Here is a 26,590-nt window from a genome sequence, read left to right on the forward strand (position 1 = left end):
TCAGAAAGCTTTACTAAGTAATTTTTCTATGAAATATTCACCTTCATCTTTTAATTGGTCAGCTTTTCCCACATCTTCAGGCACTGAGTTTGAGAGAGGCAGAATGTCATTCTGAAATTAAATAAAATACAATGTACTTCCATTTAGCTACATAAAGAGTCATCCCAGAGAACTATAAATTAAAGTAATAATTATTTAGTACATCATCTGTAAATCTATGTCATGACATCTAACATCTAAATAACACTGTTTGCAAGAAATAGGGAAAAAGTCCCCCAACATACTTTTATTAGAAAAACAAATATGTGGAATTTTTTCTAGAAAAAAACGGGCAACTGTGAATCAATTTTTTTTACTTGCTTTCGCTGTATCTAGAAATCCTACTTCATAAACAAAAACAGAATCAGTATACAAAGAGTAGTAATAGAATTATGCTCAAAGGATTGTTTAGTGAAAATTTTGAAACATAATGTTAATATCCTAAGAGAAAGTCAAATCCACAGGTACCAAAAAAAGCATTTATAATATGATCTTATTGTTTAAATATATGCACATACATTCACATGCACACAGGCTGAAAATCAAAGACTGGAAAGGTATACACAAAAGGTTAACAGTAGGAATATTTGGAAGTAGGATTTTCAGTCTCTTCTTTATATCCTTTCATATTGTCCAAACTTTTTAAAACAATGGTCATAGATTTATTTCCTCATTAAGATAATAAGCATGGGCTTCCCTGGTGGCGCAGTGGTTGACAGTCTGCCTGCCGATGCAGGGGACACGGGTTCATGCCCCGGTCCGGGAAGATCCCACATGCCGCGGAGCAGCTGGGCCCGTGAGCCATCGCCGCTGAGCCTGCGTGTCTGGAGCCTGTGCTCCGCAACGGGAGAGGCCACAACAGTGAGAGGCCCGCGTAAAGCAAAAAAAAAAAAAAAAAAAAAAAGATAATAAGCTGTATAAGATTCCTGTTTTTAGCACCTACTATCATCCTCAAACCTCTTTTTCAATAAGGTTCAAACCAAAGTGCTTATGAAAACTAAATGAAAATTTAGAAATGTATTGAGTGGCACTGGAAACAGTGTATTTTTCCATTTTTGGAAGATTCTTTTTAAATTGTGTTGTTGTTAAACTTGACTCCGAAGTTCATAAATGTTTATAATTTTCAAAGAAGTATAATTTGTAGTCAATATACCTATGTTCCATATTTATTTATTTATTTTTTGCGGTACGCGGGCCTCTCACTGTTGTGGCCTCTCCTGTTGCGGAGCACAGGCTCCGGACGCGCAGGCTCAGCGGCCATGGCTCACGGGCCTAGCCGCTCCGCAGCATGTGGGAATCTTCCCGGACCAGGACATGAACCTGTGTCCCCTGCATCGGCAGGCGGACACTCAACCACTGCGCCACCAGGGAAGCCCTGGAGCCAGTTTTAAGAAACTATATTTTTAAAATAGTAAGCAACAAATTTTTACAATTAAGTACAATCAGAGAGAAATAGAAGAAGAAAAAAAAGAGCTCTATTCAATCAATCTGAGCTTCCTAGGAGGAAAAAAAGAAGTATTGATCTCTTCAGTACTAGTCAATGATAACAGGAGCTAAAGAGTGAGCAAATCCAAGTGCCGTCTCACCCACAAGCCTCTCGGGCATCTCGGAGTAAAGAAGGTCGTCTTCTGCCATAGCCATGTCCAGCCTCTGAAATAGGGCTCCCTAAGGATGCCACAAGCTCAGAAAATGAAAGAACCACAGAAACCAAAGAAAACAAAAGGACCACGGAGACATTCCACTATCTCCTTGCATCTTGTCAGATAATTAGAATTCATCTGTTTGATGAACTAATGTATAACTGTATTATCCTTTTTCCAAGTATAGAAAGAGGGAGCAGTTTACTGCCAAATTACCATTTTCATTGCAACTCTAAGAACCTCTTCCCAACAAATTCTAAAAACAGTCTGTGCAGTATTCTCAGCCATGTCCCTGCCAAGTTGAAGTATACCCTGCATGTTTCAGCTCCTCTCCTGAGTTCCTCATTCTGTACTGAAGCTTGAATACAGAGTTAGAATAATAAAAGAGGTTCACGTGGCACCAAAATGTAATGAAAAACCACCTGGGCAGACCCCCTGTGGCCCTAAACTCACTAGCCTTAAGATTTTTCAATCTTATAGTTCATATTTCCTGAAAAGGCCAGAAACCAGAGACCATGTAAACAGTCCTAGGGAGCAGAGATCAGAACACTTGGATTTCAGTCTTGGTTTTGCACACTGACCCTGAACCTTTCCCTGTTTAAAGAGCCCCATCAATGGCCAAATTTGATAAAATCTGCTTCAAAATGATGATGCAATTCCTGATGATTCCTCTTCTATATGGTTTCTTCCCAAACATTAAGACTTTTACTTTTAACTTGTATTTCATGTTTTCGGGGAATATCAATTCAGATGTCAGAAATCTAAAAACACCCGGATACTGTAAAGGACTTAAGAAGTCAACTACGATATATCATTAAATATAAAAGAAGGTGAGAGGATGAGAAGAGTTACTAATATGAAAATCTAAAGCACATTAAAAGTTATATTTTAGGTCCCAAATCATCCATGTGGACCAACTATCTTATACCCAGGAAGAAGTTAGTTACTTAAAGCCTGGCCCCTCAAATATTAACAATCCAACATAATACTGCAGTCATACTTAGAAAATGAGATACTAATGAGAAAACAAAGACAGCTTACCTTACAGAAGGAATTTGTGAACATTTCTGTCAAAGGCTGTGAAACTGCTAGATGTGTATCTTCTGCGCTGATTTTAAAAACTGTCTCCAAGCACTGAATTGCAACTTGAAATAAATTTTAATAGTGAAAAAAAATTAGCAACCTAAAAAAAGAAACAACCTTTTTTTCTGGTAGAAATCTGCACTCTGCAATCTGTGGTAATTCAGCATTTTGATCACAGAACATATGGAAAACTAAATGGTTCATCTGCATAAAGATTTCTGTTTATAGACCAGCTATTGAGGGAAGACAACTTAGTTTCTTATTCCTCACTTAAAAGAAAAATGTTACCTAGAATATAATTTCTCAGTATATGTATTACATCATATTCTTTTTAAAGCAGGTCATTAACAACATATTCCCCATTACCAGTATCTTGAATAAAACTTTAAAAATTATCTTTTTTAATGTGAGAAACAGAATTTTCAACCTGATTAAAAATAGTAAGAGAAACAGTCTTTGGCACATAGGAAACACTAAATATTAATCCTGGTGTACTTACTTATGTTAAAATAGCTTGGCTTTTAAAAATTCATTCAGGCATGCAAATTTACCAAGCACCTACTATGTGAAAGGTGCTGTTATAAGGTGGTAGAGATACAACAGTTAACCTAACACAAAAATCACGATCCACGTGATGAAGCTCACCCTTAATAGAAGGAGGCAGACAAACACAGTAAGTAAAGTACATGGCATGTTAAATGTTGACAGGTGCCTCATCTACATTGATGTATGACAAGATAACCAGTATGGCTAGGGTACAGACTGGGTGGAAAGGCATGGTGGGCGATTATGCTAGAACAAAGTCTGTCGCTGGATGACAAGGCACCTTAAATAATATTTTTAAAGGACATGGATTTGATGCTATGGGCAAATGGAGAGCCATTAATGATTTTAGTGAAGGAGAACAACATAACTGGATTTGTGTTTAGAACTAAAATACTAGTTAAGTATAGCCTAGTAAGAATGCTGAGAATGAATTAGAGAGGGAAGCTGAGGGAGAAAATGGAAGCAAAAAAGCAGGAACCCATTTATGGGTTCCTACATCAATGACCTAAACAAACAAGGAGCCTAAACTAGGGCAAAAACAGTGAAGAACGCATATCCTGCCCTTTTTACAAGTCCTCACTGAGGGGAATGGAGGCAGATTCTTATCCTGAGAGTGCTCTCCTTTGAACAAGAATTCTCTTCTGGCTCAACAAGATGGGGATGTAGCCAAAGTGTCCAGGGTACTTCTAGACAGTGTGGAATAGATTCACTTACATTTGTGTATGACTTTTTTTTTTTAATTCAGTTTGTTTCAACCAAAAACAAAAACTAAAAACAGGTCACACATTCTCCCATTCCCCACTCCCTGTCTCTGGCAACCACCAATCTGTTCTCTGTATCTATGAGCTTGGGTTTTTATTATTATTATTATTTATTTTTTAGATTCTACATATAAGAGAGATCATAGGGTATCTGTCTTACTCTGACTTATTATAGATCCAATTACATTTGTGTATGAGTTTTAAAAGACACATTATGGTCCTGAGAAAATTACCTCTGTCATAAAAGAAACACTATTACTGTCACTATCCACAGATCAATTCTCCTTAGAAAAGGGACTGAATAACAAACTGAGTTACCAACTACCGAAAGTCAAAGTGTCTCTTAGAAAGAAAATAATGCACTGTTTACCCAACCCTCATTCTCTCCCTTTCTATCCTTGCTAAGTAGTTGTTCTTTTACTTCAGTTGTACTTTTACTAAACACACTGGGCCATAAGAAAATAGACTCTCATTGCCATGAAGACAATTAATTAAAAATCAATTATTATTAATAATAATACATGTATGTATATGTATAAATTTCTTTTTGATCGGCATCTTTCTTTCCTTATCATATTGGTCATTTACTGTGCCATGTATCTAGCTGGTACATGTTTCTAGTATCGTACTTATCACACATACTACATTATATGCACTTAAAACATCAGTCTCCCATATTAGACTGTCTCCTTGACGATAAGGCCTACATTTTACTTATCTTTTGACTTTAACACAGCCTGGCAAATAATAGATGCTCAATAAATTTAATCTACGTCTTTGTTTACAGTGGAAGTAACAGTTTAATTTCAGAGGAAATAGAAACAATAAAATCTGCAGAAGAGAGCACTTATTCCCCTCAAAACATTAATTCACAGCCTTGTGAAAGGTGGATAGAACCCAACCGAGGCCTTAACCAGAATCAGAGTATGGAACATCACACTGACAGGGGAAAAGTCCACATAAAAATATGAGGGATTTTTATACTCTAACTTGTTGAGGCAATCCAGTCCAGCTCCTTTACCTCTGCTGCCACTAACCTTAGAACACAGATCTGGCACATTCTAGACACAATCAAGTATTACTAAAGGAGGTGGCTCTTTGGGGTTTTTTTAACACAATTGTTCGTTTGTTTTAAAATCACTTTACTGAAGTATGATTGACATGTAAGAAGCGGCACATACTTAATGGACACAACTCAGCAAGCTTGGGGATAAGTATACACCCGTGAAACCGTCACCACCATCAAGGCCACAGACATATACATACCCATCACTTCCCAACATTTCCTCTTGTCCCCTTTATTGGGGTGTGTGTGTGTGTGTGTGTGTGTGTGTTAAGAACACTTAACGTAAGATCTACCCTCTTACTAGATTTTCAGTATACAATCCAGTTAGCTATAGGCACTGTGCTGAACAGTAGGTCTCTAGAACTTATTTATTTTGCATAACTGAAACTCTGTACCCTTTGACCATTACCTCCCCATTTCCTCTTACCCCAGCCCCTGCCAACCACCATTCTGCTCTGTGCTTCTATGCGTTTGACTATTTTAGATTCCACATTAAGTAAACACAATTGTTTTGATACATAAACTTGCTGCCAAAATGTTTAGTGTTCAACACTAACACATATTTAGAGAGATAAATGGTTTAGTGAAAAAACCCACCACAGCCTTGGAACTCAGGACTCTCATTATCATTATTAATCTAGAAAAAAATCTAATAACCTGGGTGCAATAATTTATCTTACTTTTACCTCAAGATTTTCATTTATGAAACAGGGATTATTATATGTGATCCTCCTTTCAGAAGGTTATACTCAGGAATAAATCATAAAAATCTAAAGAAATTCTATATACAATTTTGCTCCACTTTAACACCAAGCAATAATAGTCTGGTACTGATAAGGAGAGGGACAAGCGAAGAATTCTCAATAATACCATATCCCATCTATATAGCACTTTATACTAAAGCTTCCATATGCTATATTACCTGCCATCACTAATTCTTGACAAATCTAATTGTCTTGACAAATCTATTAGATAGAGGGGGCAGAGATCTCCACCTAACAGACTTAGAAATTAAGATACAGACCAAATGAGTGAGATGCCCAGGATCACTTGATTCAATTCATCAATTCAATTGAACAAATATTTTTTGAGCACCTATCATGTGTCAGGCACTTTTCTAGGAGCTTTGTATATAACAGTGAATAAAACAGAAAAGATTCCTGACTGCTTGGGGCTGCCATTGCAGTGGGGGATGGAGAGGCAGACTGTAAACAATATACTATACAAAGTAGAACAGGGTGAAGAGGATGGGAGCGTGGGGAGCAGAGCAGGGACGCAGGCTGCAGATTTAATGGCATGCTCAGGGAAGGCCTCATTCAGAAAAGAGGACTTGAAGGAGATGGGGATATTACCGTTATCTGGGGGAAGAACATTCCAGGCAGAGAAAACAACTGGAGCAAGCGCCTTTAGGAAAGAGCATTTGGTGCATTTCATTTGGTGCATTCAGAGTGAGAAAGCTAATTTGACTAAAGTCAAATGAGAAAGAGGAGGAGTCTGTGAACAACACATCACAGAAGTCCAAATTATATAGATCCTTTAAACAATGACTGAGTAACATGAAGAGTCACTGCAAGATTTTGAGTGGAAAAATGATGGAATCTGACACAGTTTGTTTTAAAGGATCACTGGTTGCTGCATTTAGAAAAGTCAATGAAGCAGCAATTATAGAAGCAGAGAGACCAGTTAGAGGCCATCACAGTAAAATAAATACTTAGTTCTATCCAGGGGTAATATCAGTGGAAGTGGGAAAAAGTCAAGATATCCTTTGAAGTCACAGCCAACAAGATTTATTGAACAGTTAGATGCAGAGTCTAAGAGAAAGACAAGAGTCCAGAATGATAACAAAACTTTTGGCCAGAGCAACTGAAAAGATGGAGTTGTCATCAACTGAGTTGGGGAAGTTGTGGAATAGAACAGATTTTGGGTGGGAGGATCAGGAGTTCAGTCTTGGAAATGTTCAACTTGAGGTGCCTGTTAGACATATAAGTGGAGATAGCTAGTAGGCAGTTAGATATAGAAGCCTGGAGTTCAGAAGAAAGGTCTGACCTGAGAGTATACATTTGAGATATCAGCATATACATTTGAGAGATATCAGCATATAAAAAAGAACATTTAAGGCCAAGAAGCTTAACTGTATCATCAAAAAAGTGAATGCAGATAATGAAGAGAAGAAGATCAAGTACTGGACCCTGGATATTCCAGGTGAGGGAAAACAAGAGGAACAAGCAAAGGAAACAGAGAAAGAGCAAACAATGAGATTAGAAGAAAACCAAGAGAGCATGAGGTATCCTGGAAGCCAAGTGAATAAATAAATAAATAAATAAATAAAGTATATGGGTGGAGCTTTATCAGAGGCAGCTAATAAATCAGATGAAGACTGAAAACTGACCATTGAACTACCTAAGACAGAAATTGCTGATGACCTTGATGAGAACAGTATGAGTGGAGAGATGGAGGCAAAGGCCTATCTGGAGTGCTTAAGAAAGAGTAGGAGATGGGACTTCCCTTGGTGGTCCAGTGGTTAAGAATCTGCCTTCCAATGCAGGGGATGCGGGCTCGATCCCTGGTTGGGGAACTAAGATCCCACATGCCACAGGGCAACTAAGCCTACGCACCGCAACTACTGAGCCCATGCGCCACGAGCTCTGGAGCCCACATGCCACAACTAGAGAAAAGCCTGCGAGCCACAACGAAGAGCCCACACGCCACAACAAAAGATCCCGCATGCTGCAACTAAGACACGACGCAGCCAAAAAATAAATAAATAAATAAATATTAGGAAGGAAGGAAGGACAGGAGAGGAATTGCAGAAAGCAAGTACAGACAATTCTTTCAAAGAGCTTTCCAGCAAGAGACAAAAAAAGCAGGCAATATTTCAGTGGGGGGAGGGGTAGGTAGTAGTATGGCAAGAGTAATTAATTGTTGTTTTTGAATTTTTAAGAAGGGAGAAAGTTTATATTCTGATGGAAATGATCTAGAAGAGATTGAAAATTTGCTCATGTAAGACAAGGAGGGTAAAATAACTAGAGTGAGAGCCTGGAGTAGGTGAGACAGGATAGAATCCAGTCTGCGAGTAGAGGGGTTTCAGTTAGAAAGGACAATGGATAGTTCATCTATGGTATCTTAGCCTGGGCTTCTATGACAGAATACCATAGACTGGGTGGCTGATAGTTCTGGAGACTGGGAAGTGCAAGATCAAGGTGCCAGCAGACTCAACATCTGGTAAGGACCTGCTTTCTGGTTCACAGACAGCACCTTCTTGTTGTGTCCTCACATGGTAGAAAGAGTGAGGGAGCTCTCTGGGGTCTCTTTCATAAGGGCACTAATCCCAGTCATGAGGACCCCACCTCTTAATACCATCACACTGGGCATCAGGTTTCAACATACGAATTTTGGGAGGACACAAATATTTAATCCATAGTATATGGTAATAGTTAGACAGGCAGACAGGCAGAGTATGTGAGTACAGATGCTGGTAGGTGGGTAGATGGGGCAGAGAGAGTCTGTGGAAGTTGTTTTCTTATTACTTCAATTTTCTTGATGGAGTAAGAACCAAGGTCATTAACAAAAAGTGAGTACGGGGGAGGAGGTTTGGGGTTTTGAGAAGGCATGAGAAAGTGTTAAAGTGCTCATCTAGAGAGCAAAAATATGAATGAACTTGGAACAGAGGGCAGCATTAAAGGTCCACTTGAGGCTCAAGATCATGAACTCAAAGTGGGACTAGTCAGTAAAGCTGGGTGTTTCATTCCATCTATACAAAGTCACATGGATATGGGCATAGAGTAGGTGGAGAGCTGGATTCAAACAAGGCTGGGTTTTACAAGAAAGGGAGCCATATACACCAGAATGATTATAATGATCAACAATGGAATTTAAGCTGGGTAAGAATAGGGGTGTGAAAAGGTAAGGGATCAATAGCTTGGAGGTATTGGTAGGTCAAAGAATTGTTGGGGTAGGGATTCTATAGGGAGTGAGCTGGAAAGACAGGCAGCAGAAGTGAAATGTTTAAGATAGAGATTAGGGAGGATAACAATAACAAGGTCTAGGGAAGAGTTTCTCAACCTCAGCAACTACTGACATTTTGGACTAGACAATTCTTTACTGTTCAGGACTGTCCTGAGCATTTGTAGTATCTTTAGCAGCATCCACGGCCTCTACCAACTAGATGTCAATAATACCAGCCCCCCAGTCGTAACAACCAAAATACCTCCAGATAATACAAAATCGCCCCAAATTGAGAACCACTGGTCTAGGGTATGACCAAGCAAGTGAAAGTGGTTGAGATCACTGGAGTACAGAAGGTCAAGAAACCAAGTGGGAGAGAACTGGAAGAATCAGGTATGAATGTATTACAACTGCCAAGAATTAAGATAGGAGTACTGCCAGAGAGACAGTGCGCAGGAGCCACGATAGTCAAAACATGAAGCAGATGTCAGCAGATGACAATAATTAGGAGTGAGTGACATAACCTGATGACAAGGCTCAAAGCTGATAATACATCAGCTTCACTGTAGTGGTAAAGCTGGTATGAGAACTTAGGCTCCTCTCCTAGGGCTTTTTTATTTTATTATTTATTTATTTACTTTTGGCTGCGTTGGATCTTCACTGCTGCACGCAGGCTTTCTCTAGTTGCAACGAGCAGGGGCTAGTCTTCCTTGCGGTGCACAGGCTTCTCGTTGCAGTAGCTTCTCTTGTTGCGGAGTACGGGCACTAGGGCATGCGGGCTTCAGTAGTTGTGGCACATGGGCTCAGTAGTTGTGGCACGCAGGCTCTAGAGCGCAGGCTCAGTAGTTGTGGCACACAGGCTTAGCTGCTCCTCGGCATGTGGGATCTTCCTGGACCAGGGCTCGAACCTGTGTCCCCTGCACTGGTAGGCGGATTCTTAACCACTGCGCCACCAGGGAAGTCCTCCTAGGGCTTTTTTAAATGTCTAGAAGGTGGGCAGACATTTCCACATGATTTCATGTTCAATTAAATTAGACTCAGAGAGTCAAAAATAGGGGCTGGTCAAAAACAATTGGCACCACTTCTGAATGCCATATATAACACACAACTGAAGGCACATAGTTTTGGCCAAATACCATCCTAAAAATAGGACACAACATCTTGGTTTTTAAAAAACTCTCAATTTTCTTTCTGGCCCTTAAAAGTATTATACTGCCTTTGATGAGGAAAAAAACATCTTTTATTAAATGATTCCATTTATCTGTTTGCTACAGAGCACCATAAACAACATTTTCCTTAGATAACCAGTCGCCTTTATCTTCACATAGTCTAACCGCCTTTATCTTCACATAGTCTAACCATCGAGGAGGACAAAAAGACCCTAATGGACTGATTGCAATCTCCAACTGTGTGTCACCAGCTCCTCTCACTGCCACCTGGAAAGATAATCTCACCAGATTGCAAGCAGATTTAGAGCAAATGCCCAATTTTCATCCCAACTTCCTAAAAGCATATTCACAAGGGAAGTACTTGTTGAAATTAATAGATGTGTCCCCTTTAGACAAGAAACAGCTTGAGATGGGCAATTCAAATTGTACTTTTATTAAATTCTCTCAAATGTACTGTCTCATTGCAATAATTAAATCTTTAGGCCACAAGGAAGCTGGGCTCATTGAACCTCCACAAGCCCAGCTGCAGAATTCTATCTTGTTATGGCTATACTGAATTTAAATTTTCTAATGCATAAACATGAAGCAGAAAAGATGGTGTCAAGGAAACATGCAATGCTATCATCCAAGTCCTGCTCAACTTTACAGATTACTGAATCTAATATTTAAAGCTAACATAGATAAGGGTAAAATCCTCTTATTTCAAGTCCTCCAAGAGGAAGTTATCAGAGCTTAATAGTGATATAATTATTAGACTTGCATAGTGCTTTTATGATGACCAAGGTGTTTTCATATATTGACTCTAAACTGGATGCTTTCCTATTAGGAAAAGACAACAAGATCTTCAAAGTAAGAACCAGGATTTAAATCTCAGCTTTGTCACATATTAGCTGTGTTATATTACTTTATCTGCTTTCATTTACTTATCTGTTGAATGTGGATAATAACTAACTTAACAGTTACTGTGGAGAAAAATTTCCCTACAATATGAATAGCATAGTTCTGACACATAATAGTTGTTCAATAAATAAACAATAGTTGGGCTTCCCTGGTGGCGCAGTGGTTAAGAATCCACCTGCCAATGCAGGGGAAACGGGTTCGAACCCTGGTCTGGGAAGATCCCACATGTGACGGAGCAACTAAGCCCGTGCGCCACAACTGCTGAGCCTGTGCTCTGGAGCCCGCAAGCCACGACTACTGAGCCCACGAGCCAAAACTACTGAAGCCTGCGTGCCCTAGTGCCCGTGCTCCACAACAAAAGAAGCCACCGCAATGAGAAGCCAGCGCACTGCAACGAAGAGTAGCCCCCACTCGCCAAAGGCCCACGTGCAGCAACCAAGACCCAATGCAGCCAAAAATAAATAAAATAAAATAATTTTTTAAATAAATAAAAAACAATAGTCCTCTTGTTGTTAATTGTAAAACACAAAACAAGCCTCAGAGAATGAAAACACCATAACCTTATTGTAAGGTCTCTCTCCTTGAAAAATCTACAAAATGTTCTGATTTTGATACAACAAAAATAGCTTATAGCTATTTTAGTCTTTATTTATAATTATAACACAAATGAACATAGAGAACAGGTACCTACCTTCCAAACTCTCTTGCTCATCTGAAGTATAAGCATCCATCTGACTTTGTTCCCGTAAGAAACGAATAACTGCATAAACTAGGTGCTTGATGGATGACATTTTTAAAGTTTAAACACTTTTCCTTGATAAGAAAAAGGAAAACACTGAAATAAGTAATTTTAAAGAATCAGTGAAGATTATAAATCACAAGGGTCATAAATTACATTAAAAGTAAAAAGTCTGTATTATCTTCACTTCTTTCTTTTTAAAGAGTCAAGAGAGCACAAAGTATAGATATGCTAATGTATGACATTTTCATTTACACCCAGTAATATTAGGTTATGTTAAAACTTGCAAAAGTAAAATCTTTCTCAAAACATGTACAACATAGCTTAAATTCTCACTGAATAGTTCACTGTATCTTAACAGTTTATATGGTACAGATCCAGAAAAGGACAGGGGTATAGATGCAGATATAGAAGTCCCCAAAAGGCTTTAGTACTAAGTTGAGGGAGATTTCATACTGCTGACTCAGAAGCTGATCCACGCTGAGTATTTTCCTCTGTTTCATGAGATTTTTTTCAAATGTATGCACAATTTACACTCCACCTACTTTTGTAGGTGGAGACAGTTATGTGATGAGAAAATATATTAGGGAAAGGTTGTTCAGCCATTGGGTGTCATTTTTAATAAAAATGGCATTTCTATTTAATCAAGACATGTCAGAAAATCATTGCCTAAGTCGATGGATACTACAAACCGACCAATGCTCTCTGCAGTAGCTGTGCTCTCGTGGACAAACTGGAAGCTCTGGGTCATGTTCATTCACATGGAATACTATCGCATCCAAACAGTGGCGCAGGGCCATCATGCATTAATGGCTTATTTCCAATAAATCGAATCATCCATCTGCTCCCCAGGTTCCCTAATTCAAAGCCAGGGTGTGGTACCCACCACTAGGACGTTTATTATTTGTGTGCTTATTTTAAAAGCGAGCCCAGCCAATAGGCCATGGGGTTGCAAGTACTAAATAAGGCCCCAGGGCAGAAGGGTGAAAAAAGACTGGTGGGGGGGGAGGGGAGCGGGGGTGCGAGGGGAAATGGAGAAGGGCAACCTCCTCCGGGCTTCTCCCCCTTCCTCTCCCCAGAGCACATCGACCTCCATCTCCCTCCCTTCGGTACCCAGGCCTCGCCTTGGCCCTGACGGGGTTTGCTGCGGGTGCGCGGTGCAGGCCCGGTCTGGGGCGGCGGGAGACGGACCCCTCCCATACAGAAGCCCCTTACCAGGGAAGAGGACGCGAGACGGTGGCAGCGGGCCCGAGGGCGTCGGTAAGTCGGTCCGCCGCCCCGCTGATTCTCCGGGCTTGAGCCTGGCTTCGAAGCGCAGCGCTGCGAGCGGTGGCCCAAACTTCCCCAGCTCCCAGACCGCCGCCGCCCCTTAGCCCACCCAGCTGTGCGCTTCAACCCAGCTGAGGAGCCTCGCCAGAACCGCCCCCGGGGCGGTGCAAGACGCACAGGGCGGGGCGCGGAGCGGGCGCGGGGCGGGGCGGGGCCCGGCGCAGGCCGGGGCGGGGCCGGGGCGGGGCTGAAGTGGGCGCCGGCTTGGGGCTGACGCACGTGGGAGGGTTCAGGAGGAGCTTGTCGCCGCCGCCGCTCTTGTCTCTTCTGCTAGGCCGCCGTGCGGCTTCCCGGCGTCCCGAATCCCTCACCCCCAAACCGGAGGACAGCGCTCCCTCAGCCGCCGTCGCCTTTCGGCGTTCCCATGATAGCCCAGTGCTTTTCGGCTGTGCGAAGCCTCCACAGGTACCTCCCGTGCGCGTGTTAACCTTGACCTTGGGCAGAGCGGGGTCTTCCGCCCCGTCACTGCCAGGCGCCTCCGCCCAGCCTTTCCAAACAGCACCCCCTCCGACGCTCCTGGAACCCTCCCTTCCCACAGTCCGCATGGTCTACCCCGAGGGACACCTGGCGCGGGAACTTGGGGCCACCTTTTCTTCATCCGCTCCCTTGAGAGGGCGTCCATTCCCCTTTGTTTGGGACTGCCTCAGCTGCAAGCAGTGAGACTGGTCCCAGGCCCAGCCCAAAACGAATGCAGAAAGATGGTCGGGATAAGAAAATCATTTGACTTTCGTCCCCATCCAGAACTGCAGACCTGTCGTTAACAGTGCCGGCAGCTGTAGACTCGAATAACAATTCTCATTTACCCCTCATGCACATCGTTAACATACACATCGTTTAACACTCGTACAAGATGCAGCCGCTATGGTTTTGCTGCTTATTTCCGTCCATGCTTTCTAATTTCCTTTTTATTTACTTCCCATAAAACATTTGGCCTCTGGCCGGGGCTAATTGACTTGGCCCCAAATGGAGGAAATGATTGCTTGGACACGGTTTGGTGCAGCCCCAGCTGCTGTTTTGGACTGCTTCCTTAGCACCCTCGCCACACCCCTGTGCCATAGACCAGTAGCAACATGGTGAGAGAATTAAATTCTTTGCACGGATGCGCTGGATGGAATGGTTTTCAGAAACAATGCCACTACCACCCGCATTCCCAAATCTAGCTTTGAACTGAAAATCTGAATGAAGAACCAACAGAAAAAGGGAAATATGTGTTTCTTGCTAGATCCTTATAAAACCTTTAGAACCTAGCAATCAGCCTGTAAGCTTTTTAACAGTTTTCTGTTGTACGTTGCCACTCATCTGTGTGGAGCTTTAGGCTACTCCGTCCTTACAGTTTTGGCGCATCTGGGGACAGTAGTGATCATAAAGAGTTAGTGTGATGATTTTGACCATATTTCAGACTGTCCTTTTAGTCTGCAGGCTGCAAGTGGTATAGCTCTCAAATGAAGCTATACCAACAAATGAAGAAATATATATCTTCCTATAACGCAGGTGTGAGAAGAGAGAATAAATTTCATATTTGACAGTAGTTCTCAAACTTTTTAGTCTCAGGACCTCTTTACCACTCAAAAATTACTGAGGACCTAAGAGCTTCTGTTTATGTGGGTTATATCTTTCCTTATTTACCATATTAGAAATGAAACCAGGGAGATTTTTAAAGTGTTTATTAGTTTATTTTTAAAACAGTAATAAATTCATTACATGCATAAATAACATTTTTAACAAAAAATAACTATTTTACAAAACATCTCCAAAACAGTCAGTGAGAACTTGGTATTGTGGATTTTTTTCCTTTGGGTTTTTATTTTTAATTGTGGTAAAATATACATAAAATTTACCGTTTTAATCATTTTAAGTGCACAATTCAGTGGCATTAAGTACATTCACATTGTTATGTAATCATTACCACTATCCATCTCCAGAACTTTTTCATCATCCCAAACTGAAACTCCTCATTATCCCCTCTTCCAGTACCTGGTAACCACTATTCTTTCTGTCTCTTTGAATTCGACTATTTTAGGTACTTGATACTAGGGGAATCTTACAATATCTGTTCTTCTGAGACTGGCTTATTTCACTTAGCATAATGTCTTTAAGCTTCATCCGTGTTGTAGCATGTGTCAGAATGTCCTTCTTTTTTAAGGCTGAGTCGTATTCTGTTGTATGGATATACCACATTTTATTTGTCCACTCATTCATCCATGGACTTTGGGTTGTTTCCACCTTTTGGCTACTTTGAGTAATGCTGCTATGATCATTGGCATGCACATTTCTGTTTAAGTCTCTAATTTCAATTCTCTGGAATAGGTACCTAGAAGGGGGATTACTGGATCACAGGATAATTCTTTGTTTAATTTTTGAGGAACCACCTTACAGTTTTCCACAGCAGCTGTATTGGCAGCTATTGGCAAAGAACAAGAGTTCCAGTTTTTCCACATCTTCATCAACAACTTGTTTTATTTATTTATTTATTTTTAAATAAGAACCATCCTAGGAGTGGCATTGTTTTGCGTTTTTGCAAAACAAATATGTGACTTAATAGAAGGTAGCTGGATTCTTACATCTGCTAACACGTTTATTCTGTTGCACTGGTTCGTTTTGGTTTAAGAAGATGAAGAAAATCCCGCCTGTCATATGTAGTTGGAAAAAGAAAAGTATTTTAATTTTAATAGACGTTTTAGATAATCATGGGTGTTCTTTGATATCACATCAAAGTTTGACAAGGTGTAGTTTTTATAAGAATGGTTGCAATGTGAAATATGAAACTATCAACGTACTTTTTCTTACTGTTAACGTTAAAATCCATAGGTCTGTTTTACACTTGTAATGAGTCTCTTACCTATGCATGATTTTGTAATATCAAACACTATTCATTTGGAAAATAGTGGCTCACTGTGTTATACATAGCTTCCTAATGTTGACATATTTTACATTATCAAATAATCATATTCCTTAATATCATCATCCCATCATAAAAGTCTTCAAATACTAGAAAGCTGGCAAGCTCATGGTGGCAGATACACTTTTTCAAAATTCTAATTTTCATTTGAAAGCTGAAATTTTATCATCGGTAACAAATACTATCAGTTGTTTTCCTTGAAGTGACAGCCTTACTATGTTACATTTTTGAGAGGATTTCTGCAAAACACTTAAGTCTGAGTAACCATGGTTTGTCTGTCAGTCATTTTTTCAAGTATAAATGGTGTTCCATGAGAAAAGCAGCTATTTCAGTTCACAATTCAGTCAATTGCACAAGTGCTTTTAATTTGCACAACCAAATTCTCTGGACAACCATTGTATTCAGCCGGTGCACTTTATGCCTACTTTGCCACACATATATTTAATGATTGAGATTTAATAAAATTAACAATTTTTACTGTCTCATCAAGGACATTCTAAAGTGGAATTTATATTATTTTTAGCATGAGGGAGTGACAGTGAAGAATATAATGACTACTAGGACAGTTTGGTGTCATTGCCTTGATTTGTTCTAAGGTGCCAACAGTTTTATCTACCATTGCTTTTCACCATCAGTGCAGACGTCAACCAAGTGAAAAAGGTAAATAATGTCTTAGTATTTTTATGAAATACTTTCAACCTCACATACTCCTTGAAATGGTCTCAAGAACCACTCCCCATAGGATTGCAGACCACATTTTGAGAACCACTGGTATGTGTTATGCATATTCTTTGTTTATGCATGGAAGAAATAAGTGTAAAAAGCCATACAATTATTACTTTTTTAGAAGCTAGCAATCTACCATAAATATATTAACTATTTTGTTACTTAAGGGCGTATATTGCAGTTAATCAACATACTCTACAGTAGTAGTAGTCATCCACCCATGGTTCTTGTGAGTGACTTAATCGCAGAATCTCAGTTTCAAAATCTGTATCTTCCTAAAGGAGTCAGCACTTGACCGACCACATGGAAGGCCCTCTATGTACTCCTGATTTCCTGTTTCCTTTGACACTTGGGAATTCATTTTAGTGTTATATGAGTAACTAGGTTTTTACTCAACTGGCTTATGATTTCTCTTGGGTTTTCCTGTTGTTATAGTTGCTGTATACTCGTTTCCCAAATCCAGCTTTGCAGCCAGGATCATTGATGGGGATATTTAGCCAATTTCTTGGGAATAAGTAGACTGGGGATCTGAAGATTGAATTGTACTTGCTGTTCAACTAACCTTGTGGCCTTAATTAAATCACCCAATTTCTCGGATTTGTCTTGAATTCCGTTTTTTTTTTTTTTTTTTTTTGCCGTACGCGGGCCTCTTACTGTTGTGGCCTCTCCCATTGTGGAGCACAGGCTCCGGACGCGCAGGCTCAGCGGCTATGGCTCATGGGCTCAGCCGCTCCGCGGCATGCGGGATCTTCGCGGACCGGGGCACAAACCCGTGCCCCCTGCATCGGCAGGCGAACTCTCAACCAGTGCGCCACCAGGGAAGCCCCAAGACTGACATTTTTTTGAAAGACTTTTTCTTCTTATTAAGTGAAGCAAAAAGGAAATCAACACAGAAACTGCACTAAGTATAAGAGAAAGTCCAGCTTGCAAAATATGGATTTCTGACTTACCATAGCTTATTTTGGAAGACCCTGTCCTTTTCCACCTACTCTGAGATTATCTATACCTCCTGCTTAGCGTTCAAAAGGGCACCCTCTTTATTTCTTAGACACACTTAGCTGGTATCTTTGATACCTAATCTTACTTGCTGTCAAGACCAAGAGAAAATTCTTTTTCTGCCTCACATTGTAGACAGGGTTGTAGGGACTGAAACAGTTGACGGCTGCTTGCCACAAAGCATGACATGTATACTATAAGGCTACATTGTTAGATCTTATCATTCTAACACTGAAAATTATATATTTATACAGCTTTCACATCCTCATAGGAATTTTCTGGCAAGACACAGCATAAAGAAACACAAATTATTTATGTAAACGAGAAGAAAATGAATGATAGTAGATTCCAACTACCAGTTGTGCAGCTTTTTTGGAGGTCTCATATTCAGTCACTGTTTCATTTTACAAATATTTACTGAGCATCTGTTAAATTATTGTTTAATCTCAGCACCACCTTATTCTAAACTATACAGCATTCCCTTGTAAATCCTCTCTTTTGCCATTGTCCTCTGTCTCAGTGAATGTCACCAGTTACCCAAGTCAAAAACCTTGGAGCTGTTCCTGGCCTTCTCTCTGTAACGTTTCTGTCAACTCCCAAGTCTTCAAATTCTTTCTCTTTTCTCTATTCGAGGTACCACCGCTATAATCCAAATCTTTATCATCAGTCTCAGCCTCAATTTTTGCTTCCTACTAATATACTTTCCTTATGAAAACAGAGATCTTTATGAAACGCAAATGTGATGTGTCACACTCCAGTTTAAAATTCTTCTTTTGATTGCCATGAATCTTAGGATAAAATCAAAACTCTTTCATATGGTTTATAAAGCCCTATACAGTCTGACTTAGCTCTCCCGGCTTCTCTTAACTCAATATTTCAGCCAGAGAATTCATATCCTCATCTCCTGGCATTAAATTAACACATGTTAATATCTTATTTGGAGTATGCTTCTCTTCCCCTACCTTTCCACAGCCTAGCTAATACTTGTCATTCAACTTAAAACTTATTATAGGGCTTCCCTGGTGGCGCAGTGGTATAATATCTGCCTGCCGATGCAGGGGACATGGGTTCGTGCCCCGGTCCGGGAAGATCCCACATGCCGCGGAGCAGCTGGGCCTGTGAGCCATGGCCGCTGAGCCTGCACGTCCAGAGCCTGTGCTCCGCAACAGGAGAGGCCACAACAGTGAGAGGCCCGCATATCCCCCCCAAAAAAAAAATGTTATCCCAAATGCATGTTTCCCTAAGCAATATATGGTTTAGTTTCACATGATGGAACTAGTTTGACATGGCTGTGGTTCATTTTTTCGGTTGTTAGGTCTTTCCTTGTGTGACCATTCCAAAATTTATTATCCATTTTCTTGTCAGTGGGTTGTTCCCAGTTATTTGCTATTATAAGCAATACTGCTATGAATATTCTTTTATTTTCTCCTGATACATATGTGCAAGGGGAAGACCTAAGAAAAATTGCTGGGTTTGTAGGACATATGTACATTCTCAACTTTACCAAATGATGTCCAATTCTTTTCCAAAGTGGTGATGCTAATTTACTCCCTCTCACTGTATATCCTTCATGAGTAGCCATTGATCCTCCATCCTTAGCAATTCTTGGTGTTGTCAGACCTTTTACCAATCCAAGGTTGTAAAATGGTACCTCTTGGTTTTTTATGTATTGCTGTGTTTACTAATGTGTTTGAGCTGTTTTCATGTTTATATGCCATTTGTATTTTATGCCTGTTAGTGTCTTTTACCCATTTTCTTATTTGCTTGTTTATTTTTTTCATATTGAATTTAAGTACTATTTATATATTCTAGATACATTTCATTTGATTTCCATTCAAAAGTACATATTTATAGTGTATTTTACCTATGCCAGCCACTGAGCTAACTCTGAGAATGGAGCTGTGGACATGACAAATTATCCCTGTCCACAAGGGTTCATGCCCTTACTCTGTTTAAGGACTCAGAAAGTAATCAAACACATCTCTAAAACAGATTGGGATAGATGCTGTTAATATCAGCTTAGTTTGCACTTCCTCAGGGTCAACTTGCCTGACTCCTACTAAATTTGATCCCTCTGAATACTGTAAGTAATTCCGTAGCATACACGTTATTATTAATAGTGTTTGTCTTCCACAGTAGTTCACAAGTTTTCTGAGATCAGGAGCCTGTTTTTTTGTTGTTGTTCATGTCTGTACCTCCAGCATTTAGCATGGTGTTGTTCCCAGAGTAGTTGCTTAACAACCATATGTAGTGACTGGATGGATGAAAAGATGTCATCAGTGGTAATAACTGAAAATTCAGCCTTCATTCCTGATATCTAAGGAGTATAGGCCTAGATTTGGCATTTTTATATTGACAATAACAGTATAACTTCTAGTAGGAAGTAAATATTTCAAACCCTATAGGAAATAGCTCATTGTGAATTTCTTTATGCAAAAAAAAAAAGTTGCAAGAGGAAATTTATGTCTAAGTATTAATTTAGATCTAGTCGTGTAATAAAAAATTACAGAGTAGAGTGCAGTAGGAAGCTAACCTAACCAATAGACTCATAGGAATTTTGAGTATATACTAGGTGATATGAGGCAGAAGAGAAGCCATATGTTAAAAGACATGATCTTTGTCATATTCCCTTGTCACCACTGAGGGCATTCAAATAGTGACTTGGTGCCTTACAGACCAATTGGTGGATCTGTAGAGTAATAGTCTAATTAATGAATACTCTGTATATTAATATACATTAATATATTAATAGCAAAGCTCATTCTACATTGTCAACCTGGATATGAAAGAAGTTGAAAGAGGTGCTAGTTTCTGAAGTACTGGGTCAGAAGCAACCAAGCTGAGAAGTTAACAAAGGTGAACTTCTCATGAGTGGGTGTGGGGTCAGCCCAGGGCAGAGAAACCAGACTCTCTGGACTTGTATGGCCTGGGAGTTACTTGGTACTGGGGAAACACATGACATTAAGCAGAGTATAATCCTGAGGAAAGCCAAAATACTTAACTTGTTGTACAGACCAGGAAGGTAATGACATGCAGCTTGCCCTACTTGGTGGAAGAAGTACCCAGGAGAACCCAAAAAAGCCATGATGGTGGATTCATATACTGGAACACATCTCATTCCTGCTCTACTAGATCTAGACCCTGTGCTATAAGTACTATACTCCCATAACTGCACAAAAGAAACTGAAGGGAAGTAAAAACAAAAAAAACTTGCTTAGAATGGCAAAAAGGACCAAGGCGACTCAGTAAGATGTATAACAGCTCATCAAAATGTTTTTAATGACACTGAAAAATTGTAAAGTTACAGAAATGATGGATAGTAGAATGTGGTTGATTGAAACCTATACATAACTTTCAAATCTTCATTCACTCATGTCACAAATATTGGCCAGCCCAATATTTGCTTGTTGAAATTTACTTTGTACTCCCCCTCTTTACCATAATTAATTTGTGATTGCTTACCTTAAAAATACACCTTAAGATTAATCAAGGGAAAAGAATATTAGGCAAAAAAAATGTTTAAACATTAGAGTCAGTCTAATTCTTTTAACTGGGTTCAGAACTGTTAACTTTCTGGCAGTAAAGGCAAAGGGAAAACATACCATTAAAAATTATCAGAAACAGAGTTTTTCCTGGTACTGTTCATGAGATAAATTTATCATGTGGGTGCATTATACAGGGGAAATTGAGTGAATGCAATGAATAATAGCCTCAATAATACTTACATAGTAAATGCATAAGTAGACTTTGTATGGGCAATTTCTTATTCTGATCTTTCTTAAAAGACCAAGGCAGTACAGGCTAGTAAGGGTGATAAGGCACATACATAAATAATTATAATACAAGATGGAGGGTGATAAGTACCACAGAGAGTAATAGAGAAATTGATATGGGAGTTCAGAGGAAGGAGAGATTATTTTCAGGATAAAAGGAAGCGGCAAGGTCATAATTGGTCCTGGAAGAGTGGTGGGATTTGGACGTGTGAAGACTAGGGGAGGGAGTTCTCTTCCCCTCAGACTGTTTACCTGAATTTAGAAATAGGCACATTGAGTAAGTTGAGTGTCCAAGGCAAACATGCTAAAAACTAATGAAATGACTCCAAGAAAGAGAATGTACTACACCTTAAATTTATACAATGTTATATGGGAATTATAGCTCAATAAAGCTGGAAAAAGAACAAAGCTCAGTATGTAGAGATTTACACCAAAAAAAAAAAGGGAAAGAGAATCTGCAGGGACTTCCCTGGCAGTCCAGTGGTTAAGATTTCACCTTCCAAAGCAGAGGGTGCGGGTTCGATCCCTGGTAGGGGAGCTAAGATCCCACATGCCACAGGGCCAAAGAATCAAAACATAAAACAGAAACAGTATTGTAACGAATTCAATAACGACTTTAAAAATGGTCCACATCAGGGCTTCCCTGGTGGCGCAGTGGTTGAGAGTCCGCCTGCCGATGCAGGGGACACGGGTTCGTGCCCCGGTCCGCGAAGATCCCACATGCCACGGAGCGGCTAGGCCCATGAGCCATGGCCGCTGAGCCTGCGCGTCCGGAGCCTGTGCTCTGCAACGGGAGAGGCCACAATAGTGAGAGGCTCGCGTACCGCAAAAAAAAATAAAAATGGACCACATAAAAAAAAAATCTTTAAAAAAATACATTTAATAAAAAAAAGAGAAAATTTGCAAACCACATGGCGTTGGAGGCAGACCTGGTTTCAAATGCTTGTGTAATCTCACTAAGCTTCAGTTTCTTCAACCCTAAAATAGAGATAACATTTACTACCTCCTACAGTTTTTGTAAGGAGCGCAGGAACCATTGTATGTGAGAACATCTAGCACAGTGTTTGATACCAAGTGAGTCCATAATAACTTATAATTTGCTCCCTTCCATTCAAGGTAAAAGAAAGTAGTTCTAAGGACTTGGATTTTTTTTTTTTTTTTTTTTGGCTGTGTTAGGTCTTCGTTGCTGTGTGCGGGCTTTCTCTAGCTGTGGCGAGTGGAGGCTACTCTTCGTTGCAGTGCGCAGGCTTCTCATTGCAGTGGCTTCTTTTGTTGCGGAGTACAGGGTCTAGGCACGAAGGCTTCAGTAGTTGTAGCACATGGGCTCAGTAGTTGTGGCTTGCAGGTTCTAGAGCGCAGGCTCAGTACTTGTGGCGCACGGGCTTAGTTGCTCCGTGGCATGTGGGACCTTCCCGGACCAGGGCTCAAACCCGTGTCCCCTGCATTGTCAGGTGGATTCTTAACCACTGTGCCACCAGGGAAGCCCTAAGGACTTGGATAATTAAGAACTGACTAGGGATCTTCTTCAACTTATAGTGGGGTTATGTCGCCATGAACGCATCTTAAGTTGAAAAGTCAAAATACTTTTAATACACCTACCTACCAAACATCATAGCTTAGCCTAGCCTACCTTAAATGTTTTCAGAGCACTTACATTAGCAAAAGCCTATTTTATAATAATGTGTTGAATGTCTCGTGTAATTTGTTGAATACTGTACTGAAAGTAAAAAACAGAAATGTGTGGTTACAGAATAGTTGTATGTGTATTGGTGTTTACCCTCATAACTGCATGGCAGACTGGAAGCTGCGGCCCACTGCCACTGCCCAGCATCATGACAGAGTATCGTCCCATGTATCTCAAGCCTGGGAAAAGATCAAAGTTCAGAGTTTGAAGTGTAGTTTCTACTGAATGCGTATCGCTTTCACAGCATCATGAAGTCAAAAATCTTAAGTCTAGCCATTGTAATTCAAGGACTGTCTATACTTGTGAATATTGAAAGTCACAAATGCTTTATCAGTGACTGGGGGGAGGCTATAAATGACCTACTAATGAAATTAGTAGTGAAAAATGAAAGTTCCAGAGGATCTCAACTCACTATAACACCATCCTAATCGGGAGGAGATTCTTAATAGTATCAAATATGAAGTCTTATATTTAAGCTAAACACATCACCTATCTGAGAGCAGGATGATGTAAGAGCAGCACATGGGAAAAACTTAGAACCTTGAGTTGTTTTCGGTTTCAGTATGAATTAGCAGCTTGATGTGGCTGCCAAAGAACAAGAGAGGGAAGAGCCACTAATCAGATGACACTTTAAGTCTTGGGTGTTAGTTGCCAAATGCAGTGGATACTTTTCAGTCCTGATTTTGCTTGATCTCCATGTAACGTTTACACTGTTGGCCACACATGATTTCTTGACTTCCAGAGAATCAAATTCCTAATTTTCCTTTATTACAAGGAATCCTCAAATTTCTTTCAAGCTTCCTTTTCCTGACACTTGCCTCTCAAGCCCTAGTTTTTCTCAAGTTTCTATTCTTAACTTCTACTGTAAATCCCTTTTTTTGTCTCCTTTCTTTGAGCAGACATACATGCTAGAGTCTCTCCCACACACCCTGCTGTCTGAAACCTTCCCTCAACCCACCTGGTATGCACTTTTCCTTTCCATACTTTTCTAGACTTCCCCAGTGTTCTTATCCACATGCTGTTCTTAGATGCCCCAGTCCATTCTAAGAATTGTACATCTGAATATATCTACAGCTATGTCTCCCACCCGGAGCCCTCTCCTTGCCTTCAGGTTCATATATCCAACTGCCATATCACCACAGTTTCATACCCTGGCGTATGTCATAAGCACTGAAAAAAATCAACATTTCCGAAACTTACCTAGTAGTGTTTCCCCAAACCTGACCTTGCATTTTCTATTTGCAAGGGTAAATGTGCTATGTTCATTTGCTACGGTCCCACCCACCAACCCACCCACCCAAACTGGAAACTATGACATCCCGTCTTTGCGAGTTTTATCTCTTGAATATTTCTTGAACCCATTGTTTCCTCTTCCACTCCCACTACCACTTTTTAAAAAATATGTATTTATTTATTTGGCTGTGCCGGGTCTTAGTTGCGGCACGTGGGATCTTCGTTGCTATGTGCGGGATCTTCAGGATCTTAGTTGTGGCATGTGGGCTCTTAGTTGCAGCATGCAGGCTCTTAGTTGCAGCATGCAGGATCTAGTTCCCTGATCAGGGATCAAGCCCGGGCCCCCTGCATTGGGAGTGCAGAGTCTTAACCACTGGACCACCAGGGAAGGCTCCCTACTACCACTTTTAATTTAATTGTTCATCCATATTACTGAAGCCTCCTAACTGACCTCCTTTGCCTCCTAAAATGGACCTTTCATACTTCCCACAGCTGTTAGAGTACCTAGCTAAAATGCAGATCTTGTACATACACACCTGTGTTCCCAGCAGCACTATTTATAATATCCAAGACATGGAAACAACCTAAATGTCCATCAACAGATGAATGGATAAAGAAGATATGGTACATATATGCAGTGGAATATTATTCAGCCATAAAAAAAGAATGAAATAATGCCATTTGCAGCTACATGGATGGACCTAGAGATTATCATACCAAGTGAAAGTAAGTCAGAAAGAGAAAGACAAATACCATATGATATCACTTATATGTGAAATCTAAAATATGACACAAATGAACTTATCTATGAAACAGAAACAGATTCACACAGAGAACAAGCTTACGGTTGCCAAGGCGGAGGGGGGTGGGGGAGGGATGGATTGGGAGTTTGGGATTAGCAGATGCAAACTCTTATATAAAGAGTGGATAAACAACAAGGTCCTGTTGTATAGCACGGGGAACTGTATTCAATATCCTATAATAAACCATAATGAAAAAGAATATATATGTATAACTGAATAACTTTGCTGTATACCAGAAACTAACACAACATTGTAAATTAACTATACTTCAATACAAAAAATAAATAAAATACAGATCTTACCTTCTCACTCAGGGCTTCGATACAAAGTTTAAGGTCTCCAGCATGACATAAATAAACCCATGGAATCTTGCCTATCAACCTCACCAGCCTCATCTTTCTCTGATTCCCATTTCTAACTTCCAAATTGGTTGTAATTCTTGCAATACACTCTACCAGTGATTGAAAATGGGCCTTTGCTAATCCTGTCTTCTATTCCAGGCTTGCCCTTATGCTTCTTCACATACCACACCCCATCCTTCCCTGGATAATTCCTGTTGATGCCTCCTCCCCAAGAAGATTGCTCTGATTTCCCAGTCTGAGTATTGTTTCTCTGTCCAACTGTAACATCTTGTATATAATTCTGTAATTGCATTTACATGATATTGTTGTTATCTGTGTCTGATACACATAAGATCAATAGGTATCTGCTACATTCATTTTAGTATGTTTTTCTGCCATACTAGCCTTATTCATCTTTTATCTTTAGCAGCTAGCTCTGTGCTTACTTTCCCCAGAGCTCCAAATGCATGCTCCACTTCTCTACTTGGATATCTTACTGACATTATAAACTCAGCATGTCTATAATTGAATGCCTATAAAGCTCCAATTTCCCCCAGTCTTCCCACTCTCTCCCGAAAAAAGAAAAAGAAGGAAACATTCTAATCTGCTTCTCCTCCTGAACCCTCTAGCTATCACTCACATCCATGCAAAGCCAAAAGTGGTCATCTTAGACTTCCTCTCTCCTCCCACCCTCGTCTCACCAAGTCTTGTGGGGCTGCTGTTGAAAGATTCAGTCTAGACCCTCCAGTTATGAAACTCTGTTGTTCTGTTGGTAAGCAGCAGCTTGGCTTATACAAAATAATATAACTTTGGGGGGTTGAAAGAAGCAGCTTAGTAAATAGTTAAGATTTCAGACTCTGGAATAAGATTGCCTGGTTCACATCCCAGATCTGCCACTTACTTAGTTGTGTGACTCTG

The 26,590-nt window shown here is 40.2% G+C and overlaps 2 protein-coding genes across 4 annotated transcripts in view; one reads left to right on the forward strand and one right to left on the reverse strand.

Moving 5' to 3' along the window:
* The window catches only part of SGTB (small glutamine rich tetratricopeptide repeat co-chaperone beta), a 48,132-nt gene extending 34,790 nt beyond the window's left edge, over window positions 1–13,342 (reverse strand). Inside the window, exons 1-4 of one of the 2 annotated variants that reach the window (XM_030844323.2) lie at window positions 13,104–13,342; window positions 11,841–11,962; window positions 2,721–2,824; window positions 42–111 (exon numbers count right to left, since the gene is read on the reverse strand). In XM_030844323.2, the coding sequence (XP_030700183.1) occupies window positions 42–111; window positions 2,721–2,824; window positions 11,841–11,940 (274 nt within the window). In that variant the 5' untranslated portion in view covers window positions 11,941–11,962; window positions 13,104–13,342. The remainder of the gene's footprint in view (window positions 1–41; window positions 112–2,720; window positions 2,825–11,840; window positions 11,963–13,103) is intronic. The other variant, XM_030844315.3, reaches the window with a different exon arrangement.
* A 95-nt stretch (window positions 13,343–13,437) lies between these two features.
* The window catches only part of NLN (neurolysin), a 100,021-nt gene continuing 86,868 nt past the window's right edge, over window positions 13,438–26,590 (forward strand). Inside the window, exon 1 of one of the 2 annotated variants that reach the window (XM_030844404.3) lies at window positions 13,438–13,622. In XM_030844404.3, coding sequence (XP_030700264.1) covers window positions 13,582–13,622 — 41 coding nt within the window. In that variant the 5' untranslated portion in view covers window positions 13,438–13,581. The remainder of the gene's footprint in view (window positions 13,623–26,590) is intronic. The other variant, XM_030844442.3, reaches the window with a different exon arrangement.

The sequence above is a fragment of the Globicephala melas genome, chromosome 3 (assembly GCF_963455315.2).
Source record: "Globicephala melas chromosome 3, mGloMel1.2, whole genome shotgun sequence".
Taxonomy (NCBI): domain Eukaryota; kingdom Metazoa; phylum Chordata; class Mammalia; order Artiodactyla; family Delphinidae; genus Globicephala; species Globicephala melas.